Here is a 24041-nt window from a genome sequence, read left to right on the forward strand (position 1 = left end):
GTCCCAAGCAAGCACCCAGGAAGGCAGGAGGAAAGGGAACAGGGGCTCGGAGTCACACAGGCTTGTGCTGCGCCTCAGGGAGCACACCCCCTCCCGTCCACCGCAGCCACTCTCACACTGAGGACTCCAAAACCAAGTCCCTCTCAGCTTTCAAATGCAGACTCCCAGGTCAATGGAGGAGTGAGAGAACACGGAAGAGCTATCTAGACGCCTAACAGGGCACCATCACGTAACCCCTATTTCACCTGCTTAGAGACAGCCGACTGGCCACTCTACCTAAAATCAGAGGCTCGCCAACAGCAGTGCTGTCAAATTTTCCAAGCTGTACCCGGAGGCCTTCTCTCATGGTTCCCCCACCACCTGGAATCCCTGCCTCCCTCCACTTGGCTCATCTAGAATGGAACTAAAGAGTAGGAAATTAAAAACAAAAAACAGAAAATCTGATCCTCGACATCCAAGCCAAAGGCTCTAAATGCTTACAGAGATTCAGTACTAACTCCCAAATAACTCAATGAGCCCCCTCTCTCTGGTTTCTTGTAAAGGAAACCCTCCCAAGGCCTCAGCTTCCTTTCCCATTAAAAGCCACCAGGGCCAGCGTTTTCAATTAGCTGTGTCAGCCCACCGCCCCAAAGCCGTCCAAGTTCAATTTGTCTTCCCTCCCCCAGCTTCCGGTTGCCACCAAGCACTTCACACCTCCCTATTGTAAACCCGTCCAGAGCAATTACCCTGCCTGCCTTTGGACAGCCTCAATACTGCATTTCTGTCTAATTTATAGCTGCAAAGTCCTGTCGGCAAAGGCAGGCTTGCCCTGGAGCAGAGGAAATGCACAGAAAATAGACTTGGCTATAAATGTATAGGCACAGCAAGTTTCCTTAGGTTACAGGTGGACAAATTCTCCTGTTCTCAGGGTAGAGAACCCTGTGTGTGATGAGGTTCCCACAGAGACCGCCCCCCCCAAATCTGGATGCAACGCAAGAATGGACCACGGTTCTGTTCTTTTACGTTTTCTCCTCTGCCTGGGATACAAACCAGGGGGCAAGTAAACCAAATAGGCCAGGAAAGTATTGCCCATTATATTTCTACCCAAAGATCTTAAATCTTTAAAAAGTATTAAAAATGCAATTTATCTCACCTAAGGAAAGTGACACAGAGAAAAGCATGTCCGCCTGCGCAAAACCCCAAACCATTCAAAATGGTACAACCTCTCTCTTTTTAAAATGACCCAATTAAAAAGTGGGCAAGAAATCTGGACTTGCTCCAGGAAAAAAGACAGACAAACGCAGAAGATACTCTGCATCACCCGTCATAAGTAAAATGCAAATCAAAACCACGAGGAGATATTGCTTCACATGCACTAGGGTGACGATCATTAAAAAGACCACAACTACTGGTGAGACTGGGGATGAGAGGAAACTTTACACACTGTTAGTAAAGGGCACAGAGTCCCTGGAAAACCTAGCAGTTCCTCAAAAAGCTGAACACATTTACCCTATGACCCAGCAATTCCACCTTAGGTATACCTATACGCCAAGGCAAATGAAAATACACATTCACACAAAACAGCACACCAACGTCACAGCAGCATCATGCAAAACAGCCAAAAAGTGGAAACAACCCACAGTCCATTAACTGATAAACAAAATGTGGTATATCTACACCATGGAATATTATGCAGCCACGAAAGGGAAAAAATTGCTGACACATGCTATAACATGGAAGAACTCTGAAAATATTCTGCTAAGGGAAAGAAACCAGACCCAGAAGGCTGGTATTGCACAATTCCATTTATATGAAATGTCCAGAATAGGCAAATCCATACAGATAGAAAGTAGGCATTGCCAGGGGAGGGGAGGAAGGAAGAAGAATAGGGAGGGACAGCTAGCAGATACACAGTTTCACTTTGGGGTGATGAAAATGTTCTGGAATTTGTAGGGATGGTTGTACAACTCTAGGAATATACTAAAAACCCTGGATCCTATCTCAGCTCAGGTCTTGATCTCAGGGTGGTAAGTTCAAGCCCCTGCACTGGGCATGGAGCCTATTTATAACAAAACACCCTGGATCCTATCATTTCAAAAGATGACTTTCATGGAATTTAAATTATAGCTCAATAAAGGCTTGCTGCCTTATCAGGCTTTCAAAATTCTAATCTGAAAATGCCAACTAGCCACTTCTATACCACAAAAATGTGAAAGTAATTTTCCAAGTGCTGGTAGATAAATGGAGTGGAGAGCAGGCAAAAGACCCGCATTTTGAATGGTAAAGCCAGGATGCCACCTTCAAAAATCCCTCCCACCTCGTCAATCCTTTCTGCTTCCTAAACTGTACTAGACTCACTCCCCTAGCTCTGCTCATGAATTCATCACAAGTGGAAAACCTCAGTTGGAGTGAATGCTCCCGCTGAAAACAAAGTCTCAGAATTTCGAAAGAGCATTTTTTGTTCTTCTGAGTAATTATTTAATAAGGCCATGGAGAGCAGAGTTCCCAATGGCCAGCCATTCAAAAATTAAGAACAAGCCAGAAGGCAGGAAAAAATGTGCCCCAATGGGGAGAAGTAAATTAGTTAGATTAAGATGAACATCTAATTGATGAACGTCTAACCCCAGGCCGGTTTCAGAATCACAGCACGCTATTTCTGGAAAAGTCTCTCCAGTGGAAAGGTTGGAAACCATACGTTTCAATTTTAGATTAAAATTAGTTGAAGATCACTGAAAGCTGTTACAAATGCCCAAGGACCCCTGCATGCCTCCACCCCACAGGTATGCTGGTCGTTCCTGGCCAGGAGCACATTCCCTAGATCTCAAAGTGCCGTCTTCGCCAGCAAAGATGCAGTTAACTGGGAAGTCCGAAAGTCTAATGCGGCCTGGATTCTAACCGACATCAAAGAGATTCCTGTTGCCCCCATTGTGCAATAAACTTCTTTCACCCAACATCATTCACACTTTCAGAGTGCAAAGTTCACTCTGATATTGGTGGCTTTCTCACTTTGTAGCTTTTTTGGCAATTCCCCCTGGCCTGGTTGTTCATTAATATATAATCAGAACATTAAAAGCATTGTTTCACCTTCTAGGGAGTCTGTGGCCAATTTAATAAAGCTGACATTGTCCCCAGGGTGCGGGAACCACCTTGCCACGGGCAGAGAACCCAAAGACGCCCCAACCGGAGGGCACGCACAGGCGTCTCTGCTCACAAGCACACAGAGTGAAGTATTTCACAAGATGTTTCTGGTTATTCCTACATGGCAAAGGGATAAGATTAAAACGCTTATCTCACCACAGAAATTGACCTGGCACTTCAGTTCCTTTTAATCCTTTCAACACCAAATTGCTTCTTACCTTGCAAACCGTTCCAGGAGGGAGTGATAGCTGGGGCGCCAAGACAAACCAGGGAGAAGGGAAGTCCTCCGCGCCGTCAGGCTGGCTCTGACAACACGGGTTAGGGCGCTACTTTTACTTTTAAATCAGACACACACACACACACAATGACAACTCACTTTCAAGACCATGTTTACTTTGCTGAAAGCCACATTCTAAACACGGCCTCGTTTGTAGGAGGGAAGCAGCAAGCTTGTTTATGCTCCAAGTAGGTTTGACAGAAAAACCACATCAATTTGTTTTAAAATAATTTCCATTTGCTGGAAGCTGTTCCTGAAGGGTTCTCCGCCACGCTACTCTGCTCTGATTCCTACCAGCTGCAGGCACTGGGCACGCCAGCCACAGACGGGGCAGCTCGGGCACGGGCAGGCAGGCTCTGCAGGGCTAGAGCAGTCTGGGGTGACTCGTGGCTATCTACAAAGCCACCCCGTCGCTCCCCTCCAGAACACATTTGGTTGAAGAAGAATACCAAAACATTTCCTAAGTCAGAATCCAAAATCTGTGACATGCCCACACAGAGCACGGCTTTCTCTGTGGTGACACCTGGGCGAGAGAGGCTTTTCAGTCTCTCAGAAACACATCATCTCCAGAATTAAGGATCTGGATTAGTGTTCAAGCCCAGAGTTCACAGCTGAGGGCACGAAGTTCATTTATTTGGCTAAATGAGTATCAGAAAAAGAAGGAAATTAAGAAAGGAAATGTCTATGAGTAACATATGTACAGATCTTCAGCCTTATCATCCAAAGAAATGGACATTAAAATAATCCAATGCAATTTTCCTGTATTAAACTGGTGTACAGATATAGGAAAAATAAAGCAGCATCTAATGTTCGTGATGGTGTGGGGGGAATGGGCACAATTTCATATGTAAATTGGTGACAGTACCAAAAATTTTAAGAAGTTGTATATCCAGAGCAATATGAATTTAGTAACTCAATCTAAGGAAATATGAAACATATAAGCATATGCGTATAATGATGTTTACCTCAGTTTAGGAAAAAACTTAGATGTCTAATATCAGGGAAAGCTGAACTATGACTTCCAACTGTATTTTTTTTAAGGATTTTATTTATTTCACAGACAGAGATCACAAGTAGGCAGAGAGAGAGGCAGAGAGAGAGGGGGAAGCAGGCTCCCTGCTGAGCAGAGAGCCTGATGTGGGGCTCCATCCCAGGACCCCGAGATCATGACCTGAGCTGAAGGCAGAGGCTTAACCCACTGAACCACCCAGGAGCTCCATTAAACTGTATTCTTAAAAAAATGTTTAATATTAGAGAAAATATTTGTGACACTGAATCTTTTTTAAAAAAAGCAGAATTACAAATGTATAGAAACCTTAATTTTGCATTAAAAAATAGAACTCAAAATAGATATTCAACCACAGACATATTCATATACCAGAGTGATCATGTTTATCATTCGATAATAAAATCAATTATTTCTTTTAAATTTATTAACATATAATGTATTATTTGGCCCAGGGGTACAGGTCTGTGAATCATCAGTTTTACATAATTCACAGCACTCACCATAGCACATACCCTCCCCAATGTCCACGTCTAGCCACCCTATCCCTTCCCCCACCAACCCCCCAGCAACCCTCAGTGTGTTTCCTGAGATGAAAAGTCTCTTATGGTTTGTCTCCCTCCAATTATTTTTTTCTGTTGTAGTTTCCTCTTTATTCAATGAACCTGTCTACCATGTGTCACCAGAAAATCAAAAGTAATTAAAATAAAAGCATGGTAACCAGACTATAGGTCAATAGTAGAAAACCCTGTTAACATGAAACCACGGCCCTTGACTACCACAGCTTACTGGGTATACAAGGGCCTTCCTACAAGATCTCGATACCATTAGAACAAACATTGGAGGCAGAGCTCACTGTGCCAAACTCAGCTTTCCCCACTACCTCTTGTTAGCATCTCCAGGAGACTGCCTACACCTGAGGTCCATGCAGTAAGGCGCCAGATTTAGAAATCTATCTGCCCCAAGTCTCCTGCCATGGAAGCTTCTGTAAACCCAAGTTGCTAGTTTGGATTGAACCACTAAGGGCATGGTAACCTGCCCTTCGTTTTCTCACAACTCACTGCCGTCAAGGAGAGAAGCCTTTTCCTCTGCCAGCAAAGAGGGAGAAAAACGACCTTGGCCTAACCATCCTTTTTGTCAAAGTAGAGGTCTTTGGAAAGTCAAGAAGAGCCAAGCAACCAGACCAGCTGCCTGGCCGGGGCTCAGCATAAACTAAGCAAAATAACCACAAGGGGAAGGGTGTCTAGACAGCCTCAGTCTAGGTAAGAAACAACCCTATCCTCAGTGTCAATTCTCAAAAAATAGACTCCAAACATCAGCTCTACCAAAAGAGCAGAGGAGAGACCACGTTGACAGTTGGGAAATGCCTGTGGGCTCCCTTGCCAAACAAAACATGGAGGACAGCAGCCGGGTTTGGCCCACCTGCTAAGGACGGCCACCAGAAATCCGGAAGGGAAGCAATGCCCAGGGACCCCATGTGGGAGAGAGGCCACATGCGGTGCCCAAACTGAACAGGAGTTTCGGTAACAACACTTGGATTTGGGATTTAAAAGTCACCTTCCCACAACAGAGGAGCAAAAAACAGTTGACTCTTACTGGGGTTCAGAAATTGCCTATCTTTTAACTTCGACTTTCCATTCTTCCAATTCTCTCAACACTAATATTTGGTGGGGAATAGAGGATACTATCAAACAGACAAGGTATATTTAGAAAATGTACAGACAGATGAGCCCCTGGGAGGATTAAATTATCCTAAGTGCTTGGAAAATATATCTCTATAGGATTTATAGGACCACATAGAAGGAACACCAGCATAGAATGAACACCAGTGGCTCTGTCTACATCAATATCTGTATTCAACATACAAGGTGGGCCAGATTCTAGAAATACAATGGTAGGTCAGACACAAAACCAGCCCCTGCTTTCAGGAGCTTACAGATGAGTGGGGAGTCAGAGGGTAGTCAACTCAACGCTTCTCTATAAAGCACTAGAGAGTTCTCAAGGCAGAATTCTAACCCAGCAGGAAGGTCAGAAAAGGTTTCCAAGAGAAGAGTCAGCTAAGGTGGGATGAGGAGGAGTTGGCAATGCAAAGAGGGAAGAACATTTCTCCAGGCTGAGGGAAGAGGATGTGAGAGATGGGACACAGGCGGTATTCCAAGGGCATGGAAAAAGTCCCACGTGGTGGCCAGGACCCGTAGGAAGAAACAATGAATGCTGGAGAGGTGGGTGGACAGCCAGAGCTTTAGGCAGTGGGAATTCCATATTCCAGTGTGTGACTCTGCAGTGACCCTGTGGCTGGCAGGGGGAGCAAAATAGAGGAGGAAAATCTCCCCATGTCCCCTAAAGTCTGCATTCCACAAACAAATAGTATAGAAGAAGAGTTGAATATAAAATGTATCCTACAAAACCACTAAGGATTCTCCCTTTCTTCCTTCCATCTTCTCCTGCTGGGTTTTTTTTTTTGTTGTTGTTGTTGTTGTTTTTTTTAACATGAAGAGTGGGGGCCAGTGGGTCACTGGTGACCATCGCAGTCTCCCAGGACCACATATATCTCCAAGGGCTGCAGAACTCAAGGCATGCCAAGGATTTCAGGTGGAATATAAACTCCGTCGGCAGGCTAAACTGTTTATATGTTCTTGAGTTAAAAATACACCACTCAGGTCACCGTTAACACCAGGGCCTTATCACCAAGGCTGTTTGTAAGCTAGCTACACAAGGCCAGCCTATGGCTTGCCCATCTTTTAAGTGTGCCTCAGTCTACAAATTGTCTAATGATCCATCAGTGAGATTATGGTAAAGCCACCAAATATACACGCATTTGAGAAAAACACTTTCCAAACCCAAGGATACTTTACTGTTCATAAATAGTTTACTTTTTTGATCCCCGAGCATATAATATTCGCAGTTGCTCCAGAAACCAAAGATACATGGAATGGGAACACAAACCACAACCTAAGAGAAACAATAAACAACAGATGGTGAGACATATGTGCCTGCTACCACCCCCTTCACCAAAGGGGCACACCAAAAATGGATTCTGACACACGAGTCTACCAATGAAGACACACGCTCTTCCAGATCACATTCGAGACACCATTTATGGAACACAGGCGGCTCAGCAGGAACTGTGCTCGGTGCATTAGGCCCCCAAGAGTTGATGGACCAATCCTTGGCCTCAAGGAACACACAGACTTGAAAAGGAAGCAAGAGAAATAGAAGAAAACGAACGGTACTAGTTTTCACCATGATCATTCTCAATACCAGCATGGAGGGTCAGGTCTGAGCCCTAACCATGACAATGGCGAGACCCCGGGCAAGTCAGCCAACCGCTCTGGGTCTCGTGGATAATGCAGAGGTATTAACACTTCATGGAGGTAAGGTGATAATGACATTAAAGGACAGGATTCCGAGTGCAAAAATGTAAACTGCTCTCACTCTCAAGCTTCTGCTGTGTGTTAGGCCCTCCTCTAAAAATTACAGATTATTTCCATTTTGTCCTCATAACAAGTAGTGAGGTTTACCTCCTGATTACCCTCGACTGAGGTAAGAGGAAGCTGAGTCAACTGCCTAAGATCACCCAGGCAGCCCTGACACCAGAGACACCACTCTGACCATTGTGTCACCTACCAACATGGCTGCTTTATCCCCATTGCCACACGTGTGGAATGGGGGTGGGGGGCCCCCTGTGGAAGATAAGGACACGGTGTTATCTTTCCCAGCAGCTCCCAAAACCCTGCACCGTTCTGGGCTCTTCACTGGTGAACATGGCTTGAACTCATCTGAAGTGTTAAAGACAAATGCTTAAGTTTAAGTTCAGACCCACATCACGTTTGCCTTCACTAGTGGATCTTATGAGTTGATGTTTACAAAAAATTTTAAAAGGTCATGTGTCTTGAAACAAAGGGGAGGGGTCCCCATAAATAAGTGCGGCTGTCAGGCTGCTTTCCATATACAGGCAAGTCTATTTTAAGTATCATAATCCCAATGTCCAATCATGCTGCCAATTTCACCTCAATGCTCGTTTTTTTTTAAAACTCTGACTAGATTTTTCCAACTACACTGTAACTTTAAGCTTTTGTGTTTCTTCTGCATTTAAAAAGAATGCCATTTCCCAACATATAACTCCCAGATGTAGAATTCACAGATGATTCATCTTGCAGAACAAGTGTTCGGAGACATCGGCTCCAAATAGAGGAAAAACTTGGAATTCCCTTCTCCCTCAAAATAAGAACTCGCCTGGATCTGCTCTGCTCAACAAAGTTTGTTTTCAATTATATTTCCAAATTCTTTTAACAATAACTGCATGGCGTCTGGCACCAACACATCTGATTCTTTGAAGTGGTTCTCAGTCAGAAAGGAGAAAATAAGGAGAAAGGGGAAACGAAGGGAGGACCATCCATAACTTTTGTTTTCGGTCAGAGGAAACGTTCAACGTTCTCTTCAAACGTTCGCCCTGACATAGAAAATCAGACAAACCACAAGGTATGACTTCTCACTCTAGATCCATACTGCTAGGAGCACTCACCTCTGAATCTACTCCTTTACTCAGCACAAACGCCAGATGGGAAAACAGAGCCGCAGCACCAAGAAAATGGCCTTTTACTCTTTATATCTAAATTCCCAAAACACCTCTGTTAAGTCCTCCACACAAGTCAATTAGCAGTAATCACACTTTGGGGGTAAACCTCAGGAACCCTCTGAGAAACAATGGAAACATGGGATCCTTTCTGCCCAGAAAAGAAGTACCTAGCCCCAAGAAGGAAAAATCACAGGGCAAAAAATATGTAATGGCCAGGAGACGCCTAGGTACGTGAATCGAACAACCCCTTCTGCTTTCAAATCAAAGTGGAGGAAGAAGCCTGAGAGGGGACTAGATAAAAATAAGGAGTGAACAAAGTCAAGTGAAAAACAGAGAGAATGTCTGACACGGACAAGAGAGGCTCACAGAAGGATGGGAAGAGCGTTTGGTCTATTTTGATCTCAGAAAGCACATGAAAAAAAGTCCATCTTTAGGTCTTAAAAGGGGAATGCTTAAAAAAAAAAAAATCTAGTTCTTTGGACTATTTCCTTCAGTCCTAAAGCAGTTCCTAATTCCTGTTAAACTTCCTGTCAGCAAGTTCCAAACCACTAATTGTGCCTCCAAATTCACTGCCTTTTAGCTGTATCCCCAAACAGGGTTCCAAATTCCAAGCATTTGTTCTAGAGGAAAAAAAAAAAAAATCCAAAGATTCCACCTTATGACAATTTCCATGACAAAGAATGAGTGGAAAGAAGAGAAAAATCCAAGAATTGTCACTGAAGGCACTAACAGACTCCATGGGGAAGAAAGGGAGATACTTGGAACACAGAAAATAGAAACGTCTAGATTTTGCATGATAAATAAAGACTTTGAGGGTCTGGTGATGACAGGATCACAATTTTTTAAGAACAGCGTCTGATCAAGAGCAAACTAATAAAAACACAGGCAGATGGGTAGCTTTGGTATTAACCTGACCAAAAAAAGAGCAAGATGGGTGGCTCGGTGGGTTAAAGCCTCTGCCTTCGGCTCAGGTCATGATCCCAGGGTCCGGGGATTGAGCCCCCGCATTGGGCTCTCTGCTCAGCAGGGAGCCTGCTTCCTCCTCTCTCTCTCTCTCTCTCTGCCTGCCTCTCTGCCTACCTGTGAGCTGTCTGTCAAATAAATAAACAAAATCTTAAAAAAAAAAAAAAAGCACTTTAAAAGCACTTTCAAAGTGGAGAAACCACACTACTGGACTGTATATATCAGGCTGTTGCGTTTCTACCTTAAAAGATGCACACAGAACATCTCCTGGTAAAAGAGTTAAAGCTCCTCTGATATCCACCATGTTCCCACCCTGGAGAACCAGCTTAGAAAGGACAGACCAGGTGATGTGTAGCTACCCTTCCTCTGGAAGGTACTACTGAGATCCATCACAGATGGCCCCTCTAGAAACCTAAGCCAGTTGACCAGCATCACCCACAAGGTTACTCATGTCAAGTACGCACGGACAGCCTGCTCGAAAGACAAGCTGCCCACAGTGACCCCAAGAAAAGCATAGATAAGCAACTCTTTGGAAAAACATGCCATTAATTCATTTGCTTTTTCTGACCTAAATCTTAAAAAAGCTAAATTAAAGATCTAAAGTAGGTCTACTCTAGCTTCCAAAGTTTTGAGTTTTCCAAAGGCAAAAAAAAAAAAAAAAAAAGAGGCAAAGGTCAAAGAAAGAAATACCATGGAATATTCGCTCTGCTTCAATAACACCTACAAGCCCACTCCTTCAGAGTCCCCATGCACACCCTATTTCCCTTTGCTGCCCAGGGTGTCCATCTGAGGATTCCACTCAGAACTGGCAAACATGCAAAGATCACTTTTTAAGGAGTATCCTAGACACCCAGATCAGTTTTCTAATTCTTACCATCCAAGAAGTAGTAACCTTATTCCCTCTTTGCTTCAGTTAGGATAAAATCATAAACCTGAAAATAAAGAGTCTTAGAAGTCATACATCCTTCTCCAGAAAGGAAATTAATTCATCAGCCCAAGGTCACACTGCCGATCCAGGGCAGAGCTGGGACAAAACCCCAAGGTCTCCTGATAGCCAGCCATGGGCTATTTTTTCATTCTACCACATGTCTGCCTTCAGAGCTTTAAGAAAATTAGTTTTTCCTTTTGGTTCACTAGTTTTTATCCCTCTTTGGTCATGAACCTCTTTACAGAGCTTCATGAAAATGTAGCCTCCTTTCTGTCCAGAAAGACGTACTGAATGCCAAGATTTACGATATAATAAATTTCCCTAGACCACCCCCACCCCGACAAATAATACTTGAGGTCAGCCAGTCTTTATTTTAGGACAGTCTGGAATTCAATATAATTTAATCATTTCTAAGCACTGTTTCAAATGAACTTGTGAAAGAACTCAAAAATCTCCAAAGAAGAGTTCTTGATTTTTCTCTTGGGCAGAGCACAGCCCTCGATGAGGTCAAATCACCCATGGCCAAGAGTCCTACCCAGACACTGAATCTGAGAAAACATTCAGAGGAATTTGGGACGAGGCAGGCCTGACCAGCTCCACAACACTTCAATGTGCTCTCTGGATCTCCTCTCCTCCAGAGACGGAAGGAAACCCTGGCCCCTGCAAGCGGCAGCTTCCACATGCATCCATCACCTCACTGTATCAACCAGCTTCCTGGAAGCAAGGAGCTCTTCTGGCTGTTTATAAGTTTTGCAAGCGCTGGGAGCCTGTGTGCCAGAAACTCAGACCAGCCCAGGTGGAGGGAGGAAATCACCGACCAAAAATAAGTAAATAAATAAAATAATAATAATAATAATAATTAAAAATAAAATGCAAACTACAACATAGGCAAGAGGCACAGGGACGGACCAGGGTACCACGCTGCTGAAATCGGATGAAGGAACAGAGTTCTCCCAATTTGCAGAACAGAAATTAAATTCACAGCCAAATTTCTTGATTCTACGTTTTTCTCCCCATATACTTTCCTTAAACCCTCTGGCATGTGCTTCCACTTTTCCAAAGGCAGAATCCATGTAAGATGGTATCTAATCAAACATATACATTTAATTAAGCTTACTATGTCCATGAGTTTCACCTGACCGCTGTGGGCAGCTTTTCAAACCACTGAACACCCCATAATCGAAATGGAATTCGATTTCCACAAACAGAATATGGAAATCATTCCACAAACCAGGATGAGCGAAGGGAACTTGGGCAACAGCAGAACTCCCATTCAGATTCCTAATGAAGTGGCGGTCAGTGTAAAATCGCCAAGGGTCTCTCCTGAAGAATGCCACCAGTGCAGACTGTGTAGGAACTAAACCATGGACTTCTACAGAACAAAACAAAACCAAACAAAACCATTCTGCAGCTACCTGAAGAAAAGCATTTTCAAGACTGTGAAGTTTAAATCGAGCACAGAGGGTTCCAGGAACCTAGTTCTTTGCTTTTGGAGGATTTTCTTACAGGGTGCCTCTCACTCTATTTAAAGCTGCCTCAAGGAGCCACAGCTGGAGGGTCAGGCCTTGCAAAGTAAACAACAGTTAACTCAGTTCAGACTCAAGCCCTGACTACACCCAGCAGCGAACTACCCCTCTATTAGCCAACAATATCTGAAATATCACTTTTTAAATGACCCAATCGAAGTTATGTTTGTTCACTAATGGCTTCTAATCAGCATTTAATAGCATCATAGAAACATCCCGATGCAGAGCAACAAGGGGAGAGGGGACAGTTTATCAGAACTGCACACTTTTGCCGAACGACTGTAGGACCAAAGAACTTTTGAAGCACCTCCCATAAGAAGGGTTGGGGGAAGACCTATTCTAAGAACATATAAATTCACAACACACACGGTATGTGCTCAATAAACATTCTGTAAATATATAGCTTAACCAAAATTCCTTTTGGGAAAACACACTTACATGGTGACTTTTTTTTCAAACGTTGTTCAAACTCACATTTCTTAAAACCACCCCTTAGTGAACTGTATAGTATGTGAATTACATCTGGATAAAGCTGTTCATAACAAGAAAAATACCCGATATGTTCACACATGACCATGAAAGGGGAGAAGTGTGTCGGGGCATGGATCATCCAGGAGCCGTGGGTTGACTATTCAAGCTGGTGGACAGGACAGAGAGCTCACTACTGATCCCACACACTTGTAGAGAGGTCTGCTATCTCCTTAATAAAAAGGAAAGAAAAAACACCCTGTTTTTTTTAAAGCACCTGGCTGCACATTCAGATTAAAAAAAAAAAAATCAGACTCTTCAGATCTTCTCACAAGAGAAAGAAATTATATGTGCAACAGTGTATTCCTTGGTCAGCTAGTAACCTTCCCCCAGCACGCAGAGCCCAGGCCTGCCACGTTCTCTCTGTTCAGCCCAAAGTGCCAATGCCTGAGACACAAACGCTTTCAGAGAGCTCTGCAACTAGAAGGTCTGGAACGAAAGCAGAATTATATGTCCCCCAGTTCAGAAGTGCTCTTTCCTTCTCACTGTATGTAACAGGTATCATCAAGTAGGTAATCCAGAGAGAGAGGGAATTTATCAGGGCAACGTATGCTCTAAAATAAGTGACAAATTATTTGAATGACAGATTATACACTGATGGAAGAAGCAAAGGACAGGAATTAGGGGTGTGGGGGACACTTGCTAAATGCTGCATAAAGGGGTCTTAGAAGATGATGATGTGAATTTTTTAATCATCTTAAAAAAAATCTTTCATTATTTCCACCCTGTTTCTCAACAACTAGATAATTCTGCTTGTTGGATAGACCCATACTCACTTCATTCACTGCCTTCCTAATAATGACACCTTGAGGAAAAAAAAAAAAAAGACAGAAAGAAACCCCTAGAGATCTTAGAAGATTAGAGTCCTGTGCACCCCAGAAGTTTAAAGAATAATCAATGCAAAGTGCTTCAAAAGAGACAGGCCATGCTTTCTTTAAACTCTCTGAATGCCACCTCTGCCAAGACAAACCGAACAAGCAGTGACTGGAACCTGCATCCTGGTTCATAAGGAAAACAAGGTGTATTAGGACCTGCAGAGATGAACGGATTGTTCACACAATGGGCTTTACCAGTTATGCCAGATTAAATAGTAATAAAGACGCCAGCAATCGTGGCCGTTCCTGTGGGCAAGCCTGTGAATCATGGCCATTCACTGGGGAAGGGATGCTGGTCCAGGTGCAGAAGGAACGAGAGCAAACGGCTTTTCAGGTGGCATCCCTGCCAGACGCCTCCGATGACCCCGTGCTCACCACCCGCGTCCCATACAATTCAACTGCAAACAAACCAAAACAAATGAAAAATGTCACTGCTCTCCAGCTCTCTGTATCCAGCCCAACAATCAACTTGCCTCACCCCTCCTCCACCCTCAAATATTTCCAGAGAGAAATGGGTACAGCGCACCATTCGGAGGGCCTCAGAGTCTGTAACCTAACCCTTTTCTGGAAGAGCGCACCTGCATTTTTCCGAGCTATTGACCAAGAGGCACGACTTACATCTCGGTGGGGTTCAGTTTCAGCGAAACCAGGGAAATAATAGGATAAAATTATTAGTTTAAGGGCCTCTCACTTCTCGGCCTCCTTCCCACACCCCCCTCCCAAAGGATAATTCTAAATAGACAGAAATATTTGCACAACTGGAATATGTTTATAAACCACCTCAATAATTTTTGCTAATTGTATAATTTGTATAATTTGCTGCAACTGTTCACGGCTTCCCGGCCTGCCCGCCAGGTTGGTCTGAGATTCCCAAGGGCACATGAAGCGCTACTTGTTTCACTTTATACATGATCGCCAAAACCTTCAGGAGAGAAGGCTGTGTGGGATGTGAGCCCTGCCACCTGCCCATTTCAAAACAGGCCTTCGTTTCAGAGAAGTCAGCTCTTCCGAGGGAGCCCCTGTCACCAGGAAAGCTGATGTGAAGGGACTGGCCATGAGAAGATGCAAAATTTGAGTTACTGGGGCTTTCATTCACCTCTGACCTGGGCTCCGGAAACATCAGCGAGCGGACAGACTCACACGGAGGGAGTGGGCCAAACACACGTGTATCTAACTCTGTCCTCTCAGCGGCTGCCGCACAGAATATTATGATTCCCTTTTTTAGAGAGGAAGGACGGAGGTTCACCCCACAGCACATGGGAGCTGTGGGGTGGTGGAGCCAGGGATGGCTGCTAGAAATTACCTTCATCCTCCTCATCACTATTTCCTGGTGAAGGGTGTGTGCTGGGTGTGATCACCAGGGAGGAGGGCATCCCCATGCGTAACAGTAGCAGTGAAGAAAGCTTCCCCCCCAACCACTCTTCTCCCCATCAATAACCCAAGCCAATACCCAGGACAGGGAACGCTCATTTTGAGGACAAAGACAACAACAGAACAGAGGACACAAAGACCATGAAACCCAACAAGAGGGAGGAACAGCTTTTTAAGAAACTGAGTGACTTTTATAAATATGCAAAACATACTCGAATAGAAGCCACATATAAAGTATCAGATTATACAAAATGTAATGATATAGAAACATAAAGCAAAAAGCCTTTTGATACGAAAAGTCCATAAGTATACCCCCTCCAAAAACAAGGATACAAACTGGCAACTTCCAATTAGACCATAGACAAACCACAACTTTCATTTTTTTGACAATCTTGATTGATCTACTCATTTTGCCTCATGCCAATAATGGTCATGTATGAAGTTTTTCAGTTGAAACTTTCTCAATGGAATTGGCCGGTGAAACTGGTGAGTCTGTACTACTAAACTCTACAGTTACATAAAAGATAAGTGCAGGTTCCAAGACAGTAAACTATTGTGAACATTTTAACCTCTGGTCTTCAAAGCCCTACTTCTTCGCACGGGGAGATATCAACAGATCTGAGCTTCTTACTGAGTCTCAGACTTTAACTTGCTACAAAAGCCTTAGACAATCACGTTACTGACACACAACATGAACTGCAGCCATGAGGCAGATGGAAGGGACCGCATAGGCTCAAGGTCATGCTTAAGTCATAGAAAAACACCACTAACAGTCCCTGAATTTCCCACAGGCCAAAGAACATTGAGGATTTTTAGATATTTCCCTTTCTCTGCCTGGGAATTTTTCCTCCAGCCCTCCTCCCTCCTGTCTCAAGACAATGCCTCCAGCCTTTGAAACTGCATCCATTGTAAACAGCTCTGAATATTAACACAGCCCGGAGTCCCGTTGGCTTTTAAAAGACCCCCAGGGTTTCAAATTGCAGTTGCTGAGGAGGGGGAAGGTCCCCAGTGAGTAAATGTCACCAAGCTCTTTCAAAAGGAGTTGAAAATTAGGCTTGCTCGGGAAACTTAAAGTCCTTCAACCTATGGGGTAAATCAGAAGAATCCCTTTGAGTTTTAAACAAATGGTGAAAAAGAAGAAAATACCATGGTACAATCAACATCCATTATTACTTACAGAGACTATGAATTCAATGAATCCCTTTTCCAGACTTCTCTCTCCTGTGGATGTCATCTTTAAAATAATCATAGGCTATGTTAAACAACCTCCCTTTCCCTGGCTAACAGGCCTTCAGGGTTTCAGCAGGTGCACAGAACTGGGCCAGGTGCATTGTTAAGTGACACAAAACCCTAGTGGCGCTCTCTCGCATTCCTGTCCACCCTGAAAGGGAGGATGCTGAACAGCCCTTTGCACCAAGAAGACACTTCTGCGAATGGGGGAGAGGCCCTTTCATTGTGAGCCCAGTGTCTGAGGGAGAGAAAGGTCAGCCAGAGGCCATCCCAACTTGCGCAGGGCAGGCTGCGTGGGGAACCCAGGCAAAGACATGAGCACCGCAGGAAGAGAAACCTTCAGCCAGAGGAGCAGAGTGAGAGTGCCGGGACGTCCAGACATCCAGTGGCAATCAGCTCTTAATACACTACAGTGAATCATCTTCATATTTTTGGAGATGATAAATTATTCCGGACAATACATTCCAAAGTCCAAAGTCTGTGAAATCTACTGACCAATGTAATTATGGAAAGAGGTATTTTATTTTTAAAATAATCCCTGGGAAAGGGGGCATGTACAGTTCCGACATATTCTAAAGGCAAGAGGGACACTGTGTGCCAACACAGTTCACTTATATGGGAACTTGGGAGACTCCATACACTTCCTACACTTCCTAATTTCACAGTATTCAAAAATTGGATTTGATAGCTATAATTTCATATCAGAAGGACTCAAATAGTGTGTCTTTCTCTCAGGGCAACTAATTTTATTCACCAGACTTCCCTTACTCAAAGCAGGTATCAGAGAACTAGTAACTGACAAGTGCTTCGTCTTGGAGGGGAGGGGAGAACCACGCTTCTGATGCCTGTTGCAAAGAAAAGGACTCTGAGTCCAAGCTAAATGTCCCTAAAACTCTGAAGGCACTTGTACCTTTCAGATTTTCTGCCATTAATCCGTGTTTAAAAAGGTTCCCTAATCCAAACAACCCTTTGTCCGTCCTCATAAATCGAAAGATGTTTAAGGTCTGCTGAGTTCTTCATAAGTTATATAGGGACACAAAGAGGAAAATGGGCAGAAGGGAAGACCTCAGGACCATCCTGACAATAATCAACTTCTTAAACACACATACACACATGCACACACACGAAAGAATCTCAGCTGAGTTTCTGGAAGAATTTGGTCATCATCACTTTAAATCTAATTTGCATAAACAGGATGGGAAGTATTTTCCAAATCCTTAATTCACAATACCCTGCACACCTGGCCCTTCCAGCACAGCTGTAAAATTTGAAAGACAAAGGCCCTCTTTGCTTCACAACTACAATGGCAACCTCTGGCTGGTGTTTAATTTCTAATGGGATCTCGAGCACCACTTTTCATGCCAAAAACAAGGTTAGAGTTAAGCACCTGGGTTTGGTACTGCAAATACATAAGGGGACATAATACAAAGAGACCCAAATCAATACACTCATCTTAATGTGGCTCAGGATAACCAAACTTGGGCGTCCTTGAGTGAAAGTCCGTGCTTTCAAAAGCTAGTCGTCTCTTGCCCTCCCCCGCTTACCCCCCACCCCCATCCTAGTAAGAATGACTGAGAACCCGGATTTGTTCCTCCAGGGCCTGCCCTCCTTCCTTCCTATCACGGTCACAGGAGCTACCATTCAGCCCCAGAACAGTTACACTAGCAACATACTGTGCTCAACTTTATGCCACAGGCAAAAGTCTAAGCTAAATTCTATTTAATGCTGCTTCAACAGCTTCTCAAGCCCTGCTCTCAAAAATAATTTCAAAGAAAGCAAACATCTAAGTTCTAAGAAGTTGAACTTCTTCTAAGGTTCTGGGAAGTTGGAATAAGGCTTGGCAGTGCTTGGGGCTTTTATGAATGTGCTGGTTGGACTATGCCAATCTCACCTACGTAATGGGATGGCAGACTCAGTTATGGCTCAACTACTACAACCATAAGTTATTGTGCTGAAGAAGTTATCCTCAGGCCCCAGGAATGAATGTATTTTCCCTTCTACCACTGCCATTCCTTTTTTTTTTTTTTCTTCTATTCAAACTGCATTTACATTCACTATTACAAAGTTTTACTTTCCGTATGCTAGGACTAGGAGTAACTCCAAAATTAGATGCACTGTTTACAAAGGAAAAAAAAAATTTCCATAAAGCCACAGGTCCCCTTCTATCTCAAACCCACGGCCTAAAATTGTTTGAACTAGCTGCAGTAAATCTAGTTCATGGGGTTATAAACGGGCTCAAAGCATTTTCTAGACACAATGGACTCGGAGGGTGTAAACTTGGTGAAAGTACAAGATATTTTATTTTATTATATACAGAGACTTTCTCCCCTAAAGTCTTGCTGAATCACAGCCAGGAATATAAACGGTATAAATATCCCGATGGAAAACTCAGAATAAGACTAATGACTTAAATGGAGAAATCTGGTCTAGAAAACACACACACACACACACACACACACCACTTCATTTTTCTTTAATCAGAAAAAATGATTTCACAAATATTTTTCAAAAGATACCCATTTTGTAGTGAACATGGTATTGCCACATGCTAATCTGAACTCACCATTCACCTCTCAAAATCTAATCGGTTAACACCATAATCAGTATGACCAAATCTACTGAAGCTCAAAATACCCAGTTTGGTATTTATTGGTCATCAAATGTGTGAGTAAAAGGGAAAAGACTGCAATTTTAAAGGTATTTATGTCATGTGAAATGTCACTCCTAGGCAACAGGAAGCCCAAAAAATGGCCAGTAGTTTTGCTCCAAAAATTAAAGGCCAAGGATCTTGTGACCACAGGAAGTACAAATAAGGGGACACCCTGTCCTCCCAGCAAAGTCACCATTTCTGAACTAAGTGCCTTCCCCACCATGCCACTGACATACGGCACTGATAATCATTCTTCCCACAGGTGAACACTTCAGAAGTTATTCTGCCCACATGATTTTCTATTTTAAAAACCACCTTAGGAATATGTAAAGGGAAAACCACAATACCCCAGACTGCCCCCAAGTAAATAAAACACTTGCTACTGGCAATGCTGGGCTCTGTCTCCCACTACAGAACAGCCACTGCCTGTGTTAACCGCTCCCACCACCCCCCCCGACCCCCTCACCAACCACTGGTTTTCACTAAGTCTGTGAATCCCAAAGAAGAAGCAGAGAAGTGCCGAGAAAAGCTAACCCCAACAAAAGTCAGCTTCCAAACTCTGCAGTACCTGATGAACAGGCAACATATAGTGGGGTCCAAGTGACAGATGTGTGCCCTATTTTCAGAGGTACCCGATCTTCACAAGGGAAAGGAAATCAACTTCTCTTCTTTCCCCTCACAGCAGCCAGATACCCAGACCATATTTTCTTAGATGAAGCCACAGGTGTTGGTTAAAACTTGTGTCACCAGTTTCCTCATTTTTAAACGGTGAATGTCATGCCTGAGGTTATTCCCCTGCCCCTCTATGTTCTGGGAAAGATGTCCAATCATTCAACTAAAAAGAAGACGATTCAAGCTAGTTCTTTTCTGGAAGGTACTAACAGTTCTGCAGAGATGCTAATTACTGATAACTGGAGAGGATTTTTGACTCAGGAACCAGATTTCTTAGAAGTAGAAGAAAGGGTATTACATCCTACCATGTTTATAGAAGTCTAAAGCAGTTTCTCCCCTCTCCGCCCCCGGCCAAACCTCCTGTAAGTAGGGTCCCACTAAGCCCTGATAGGCCAAAATCCTGACAGCACAGAAAAGAGCCTCTTTCGGGTGAAACAAACAGCTTAAATCAACCATGTCCCTGGCACCCTCTCCTGAAGTAGCACCACTCCAAAACCAATTTGCACATTTACAGAGGAGAAATGCTCAAGGGTGGGCTCCAGCCCACTGGATCATCAAGCCCAACAGGGGCCCTAAGGCATAGACAGGAAGGGTCTGGAACACAGTTCCCCAGTGCCCATCAGGTGGAAAGGGACTGCCACAGCCTCCGCGGTCACAGATCCTAGAACTTTCAAAGCCCCAAACCTGGGGTTCCTCCATGGAAGGCTGTCTTCGACCCCAGCCAGAGCCAAGTCAGGGCACCAAGGTCCTGGGGAACGAGGAGGCTGCTACACACGTACTCTCGCTTATAAATAATGTAAATGGAAGACTGGAGCCAAGAGTCACCTTCCTTCCTTACCCACTGGAAGGCCAAGGAGCTCAGACACCAAAGAGTTGGGTTACAGGAGAGGAAAGAGAAACACATACCCGCAGACCCCAGACAGACTTCCTCACACTCTCCCTTCCAGATGTTTCCCACTCTCCACCCACACACAGACACACAAACACACTCGCCTCCACTCTTCCTTCACATTCCCTCACCTCCACACTCCCTACTCACTACCCTCCCGATCCTCTCAAGCCTCAGTGCCCATTCACCTTCACACCCCCACGACCCACTCCCGCTCACCCTCACACTCCAAAACCTTTGCTCACTCACCTCCGCACCACCCCACGAGGCACACTCTTTTCTCCTCCGGAGCCCCATGTACGACTTCACCACTACGAACCCATGCTCACAGTCCTCAGCCCATACAACTTTACACACGCGCACATCCCTCAGTCCGCACCCCCATCCCGGGTAAGCACCCCTCGCCGCCCCGTCTCCCAGTGACAGCGCCCGGGGCTCCGGGGGAGGGCGGCACTCACAGGCTCCGTGTCCAGGCGGGCAGGTCCCGGGGCAGCGCCGCTAAACCGCGCCCGCCGCAGTCCAGCGAGTCCCCCGCGCAAGTGCAGGCGGCAGCGCAGGGCGATCGAGGGTCGGCTGCCGCCGTCGCCGGCCCCAGCCGAAGCAGCAGCAGCAGCCACAGGAGAGGACAGGGCGAGCGGCGCTGGGCCCCGAACGCTACCCGGACCGGCCGCGCCATCTTGTCTGGAGCGCGCGGCGAACTCCGGGCGCAGGGACTGCGAGGTCCCGGACGACCGCAGAGACGGACCGGTCTGCGGGGACTCCGCTCGGCACTAGGCTCCGCGCCGGGGCATGGCCGCCGGCACAAGTTTCCCCCGCTGCCGCGGCTCTGGCGCTCAGCGGGCCCCCGGTGCCCGGGCCGCTCCGCAGCGCCCGGCTGGGGCCGGGAGCCCCGCGCCCATCCGGGCCGACCCGGCTGGACTCGCTGCGAAGCCCACGGATCTGGGCAAGAGCTGCTCCGCCGACGCTCCTAGTCCTCCCGCCGCGCTCCTGGCCAGCTCCGGAGCCCCCGCGCACGCCAAGTGTCGCCGCCGTCCGCCCAGGGCAGTGCTGCCGCCGCTGCTACACGGAAAGCGCTCAGCCCCGCAGCCTGAACTGTGCGCCCAAATGCATCTTCCTCTCGGCTCGGAGCGCCCAGCAGCAGACCCGGGGCTGGACGGCGCGGTCACCCCCGCACTGTTCGGAGGGCGCCGTGCGCCTCACTGTCCCAGCGCCGCAGGCAGAGTGCGCGCGCGCAGTTCCGGGCTGTGCTTCGCTGCTCAGCGCGGCGAGAACCCCGCCGACCTCGCGGCGGAACAATCAGCCGCTCGCCGCTGGCCTCCAGACCGCCCAGCCCCGGCGGGTCCCCGAGGCCCCGCCCCCGGCCGCTCGCCCTCACACACCCCCTGGGCTCCGCGCCCCGCGGCCTCCTGCCGGCCCACGTTGGATGCTTTGCAACAGCGCCGTGCCACGCCTCCTGCCTACTGCTCATTGGCTGCCGGAGACCAGGGCGACCGGCCCCGGAGAGCCATTGGGGCGCTCGCCGTGATCCCGCCCTCCCGCCTCTCCGGCCACCCCGCCCCACTCTCTTTTCCCACCCAAGGTGTGAAGGGCGGGAGAACTGGGAGGAGAAAGGGAGAGGCGGCCTCCGACTCTTAAAGGGGACGTGCTGTCTGTTAGCGGAGAAGCAGGATGCCGACTAGGGAGAGAAGGCGAGACGTGCCCTCTGGGTCTAGGGGAGGAGAGAAAGTTGATTAAGAGGGTAACGCCTCCGCTTTGCAGTTGTCTGGGCACAAGGTTACTTCTCTTCTCCTCTGGCTGTAAATAGGGACGGAATATACAGCAAATCTGTACCCACTTTCCTGGCACCCTCCAGGAGCAAAGACACAGATTTTAAAACTTCGCAAATTTCCTACCAGTTGGGGTTATCTTTAGTTATTAGGGGTGGCCGCCTTCCTCTTCGCACAACTTGGAGCTCCTTTTTGCTCCTGACTTGGTCTTGACATCTTAAATCCAGCAATATGTCCTCGATTACCAAAAGGAGTGTGTACTGCAGAAACCAAGTCTCAAAGGTGCACACACTCCCACCCCACTCCCACCCTAGTTAGTTAAATAAAGAGTACGTCTGAAAATGTTCCAGCCTTTCATGAAGAGTTGCTTTGTTTGCTCCCTTGTTTAAATCAGAGTCTTTTCAAGCCAGTTTTCAAGAGACAGAGTAGAAAGAAAAATAGTGATTGTTACAAATCTTCTAACTTTAGTCCTTACAAGTTGGAACATAGTAGCCATGTGTTATGACTGCATCCAAACCGTTAAGGCCCAGCGGGAGCGGGAGCGCGCGCGCGCGTGCGTGTACACACACACACACACACACACACACACACACACACACACACCACCCCACCCCCCCCCCCACCCCCGGAAAAGGGAAAAGATTAGCACAGTAATATATAGCTGCCCCTCTGGGCGTTTTGGTTTGCTGTGTCTCATGCTCCTTTCCAAGTGATGCAAGTTGCTAGCAAAACTGCACACATTGTCAGGACAATAAAGCAAGTCCAGCCTGTCGAAAAATACTTGCTCCAGCAAATGAAATCTGACTCGTGTTTTACGGAAACGGAGGAGAGATGTTTCTCAGAAGGAATAAGCAAAAACATTTTTAAAGGGTTTTGTTCCACATTTGATGTCTTCTAAGGGGATTGCCTTAATTGAGATGTTAAACTTTCCCTCAGCGCAGAAGAGCGTCTCTTTTCTTCAACTGAAATTGGGTTTGGGCTTGGTTGTCTAGTGGTTACTGGTTTCATTTCTTATTTCCTCCTGCCCCTCCCCCCACACACACACCTTTTTTGATTAGGTATGCTATCAGATAATGCCTCATTTCTCTCTCTCTCTCTCTCTCTCTCTCTCTCTTTTTGCATGAGCCCATCAGTGATGCCCAAAGCAATGCTCAAATATATGTATAAATCAATCCAAATGTGGTTCCCAAGAAATATTATCAGAAAAACGTTGCACCTGACCCCATTCTACTCAGGGCTTTAACTGGCTTTTATGTTTCATTTCTAATCCACATAAACATACACCTTCCATCTGGACAAGAAGAAATGTATCTCTTTGTTGTAATGTCTTTGGACAAAATAAAAATAAGCCAAGGAATGGAATTTGAAGGACCCCAAGTTTATGAGTTCCTCTATGTCAGTGTTTCTTAAGATTTGCAAGAGCAAGGAACACAAAACAGTAATTTAATGTAAACTACTCATAAACACTTCCTTAAAAGAAACTGTCAGATCCTCCTGGCCTCACCCCCACCCCCAAATGAAACAACATATGCGGCAAAAAGAAGTTGACCTCCTTGAACCCCTTAAGCTGCTGACCTAAAATGATGTTTCAGGTCTGTTCCATTAGAAGTATTGTAAAATGGATATTTATTGTCAGATGTTTCCCAAATGCTTGTGGGTGTACC

The 24041-nt window shown here is 45.7% G+C and overlaps 1 protein-coding gene across 1 annotated transcript in view; it reads right to left on the reverse strand.

The window, feature by feature from the left end:
- LOC111143960 (leucine rich repeats and immunoglobulin like domains 1) overlaps positions 1-21684 on the reverse strand; it is a 109590-nt gene extending 87906 nt beyond the window's left edge. The window contains exon 1 of the mRNA XM_022497996.1: positions 21070-21684. Within this exon, the coding sequence (XP_022353704.1) occupies positions 21070-21287 (218 nt within the window). The 5' untranslated portion in view covers positions 21288-21684. The remainder of the gene's footprint in view (positions 1-21069) is intronic.
- Positions 21685-24041: the final 2357 nt, after the last annotated feature.

The sequence above is a fragment of the Enhydra lutris genome, unplaced genomic scaffold (assembly GCF_002288905.1).
Source record: "Enhydra lutris kenyoni isolate GAN:26980312 unplaced genomic scaffold, ASM228890v2 scaffoldscaffold10, whole genome shotgun sequence".
Taxonomy (NCBI): domain Eukaryota; kingdom Metazoa; phylum Chordata; class Mammalia; order Carnivora; family Mustelidae; genus Enhydra; species Enhydra lutris.